The sequence below is a fragment of the Nicotiana attenuata genome, unplaced genomic scaffold (genome assembly GCF_001879085.1).
Source record: "Nicotiana attenuata strain UT unplaced genomic scaffold, NIATTr2, whole genome shotgun sequence".
NCBI classification, from domain to species: domain Eukaryota; kingdom Viridiplantae; phylum Streptophyta; class Magnoliopsida; order Solanales; family Solanaceae; genus Nicotiana; species Nicotiana attenuata.
In genome coordinates, this window is record NW_017670240.1 from 35945 (window position 1) to 37875 (window position 1931).

General features: G+C 30.1%; 1 protein-coding gene across 4 annotated transcripts in view; it reads left to right on the plus strand.

Annotated features, from left to right (window-relative positions):
- Positions 1 to 980: 980 nt before the first annotated feature.
- LOC109236480 (protein MON2 homolog) overlaps positions 981 to 1931 on the plus strand; it is a 66646-nt gene continuing 65695 nt past the window's right edge. For 3 of the 4 annotated variants that reach the window (XM_019402662.1, XM_019402663.1, XM_019402664.1), the window contains exons 1-2: positions 981 to 1232; positions 1312 to 1497. In XM_019402662.1, the coding sequence (XP_019258207.1) occupies positions 1128 to 1232; positions 1312 to 1497 (291 nt within the window). In that variant the 5' untranslated portion in view covers positions 981 to 1127. The remainder of the gene's footprint in view (positions 1233 to 1311; positions 1498 to 1931) is intronic. The other variant, XM_019402665.1, reaches the window with a different exon arrangement.

Sequence of the window (1931 nt, forward strand, 5' to 3'; positions counted from 1 at the left end):
TTAAACTAACTGCACTCAATTCAAATATTAATCATAGAAAAATATTTTCTTAATTATTTGAACACATTATATCTAAATGTTGTAGTAATCTATACGTATAAAATATTCGTTTGCATGATTCATCAATATTAATATGACTTTATTATTCTTGTTAACAAAATATTTTTTACTGATTATTTAATTGTTTTTACCTTATAAATAATTTGTATTTTTTTGTAAGATCTTAAATTGAATATTTAATTATTTTAATTAAAATATGCTCTATGAAGACCAATAATTTAAAACTAATTGTTCTGTTTTATTATTGCGTAAACAGTACAACCACTTGCCAAAAAATGCCGTTTTTATTTTACAAGCTGTTAGGACAACACCACTTACAAATTGTTATAATTTTCTTCCTATTCTACGTTGTTACTTTAAAAAAGTTATTTAATTATTTTAAAATTTAATTTTAATAAAAAAATCAACTAATAACTAATTATTACTCCTAATAACTACTTTTTGTCCTAAAAACTAACACATGTCATTTTCTTATTTCGCCACTTATCACAATTCTATGCCAAACTTCCTTCCTTTTAATAATATATAGATAGATTATTTAATTATTTTAAAATTTAATTTTAATAAAAAAAATCAACTAATAACTAATTATTACTCCTAATAACTACTTTTTGTCCTAAAAACTAACACATATCATTTTCTTATTTCGCCACTTGTCACAATTCTATGCCAAACTTCCTTCCTTTTAATAATATATAGATAGATTATTTAATTATTTTAAAATTTAATTTTAATAAAAAAAATCAACTAATAACTAATTATTACTCCTAATAACTACTTTTTGTCCTAAAAACTAACACATGTCGTTTTCTTATTTCGCCACTTGTCACAATTCTATGCCAAACTTCCTTCCTTTTAATAATATATAGATATAGAATATAGATTTTAAGTAGCTAATTGGTGCAGTTCGCCCATAAAATGGAGTCAATCTCGTGCTCCACACGTGCACCAAGCTCCCTGAAACGACAGCGGATCTGCTTCTCCCAGACCGTGTCTCGTCTCACTGCGGGCGCAGAGAGAAAAGGAGATCTGCAAAACGTAACGTTACCACCGAATAGAAAAAAGAGATGGCTTTGATGGCTGTGTTGGAGTCAGATCTTCGAGCTTTATCGGCAGAAGCTCGCCGGCGATATCCTGCCGTCAAAGATGCTGCAGAGCACGCTATTTTGAAGGTTCTTTCTCAAAATATTCTTTTTTCAATTTTTTTGACTCTAAATAAAGATTGATTCATATTTATATATAACTATGCAGTTAAGATGTTTGTCGAGCCCGAGTGAGATAGTACATAACGAGGATATACTAAAGATATTTTTGATGGCATGTGAAGTTAGGACTGTGAAAATGAGTGTGATTGGACTTTCTTGTCTGCAAAAGCTCATTTCTCACGATGTAGTTGCTCCATCAGCTTTAAAGGAGATTCTCGACACCCTCAAAGATGTAAGTTCTGATATATATACTCATTTTCTCAAGTTCGTTGTTTGAGAAAATGCCTGCCTTAAGTTAACAACATTGCTAGCGCGGAAATCAAATTAAATTAGAGCTGACAGTGAGTTTGATCTTGATAGTGCCTTGATTGCAATATTTGTACAATATAATAAAATGGATTTTGGGTCCCCTCTACAAACCTTTGAGCCTTGCCATGCTTTGTTAAATCTCTCATAAGGAACAAAGGTCTGATGTTGTTGAAAGTAACAAAATCCGAGCTAAGAGTGTCTCATTGTAGGCAAATAGAAAATCCAAAGAAGAATCTATCAAAACACAATAAAGACTTCCCAAGCATAATCTATTTAAAAAAAAAAGCATGAGAAATTCTGCAAAAGATTAGGTAGCAAAACTCCCTTTGACCACCTAATGTAACATAAATGGAAACC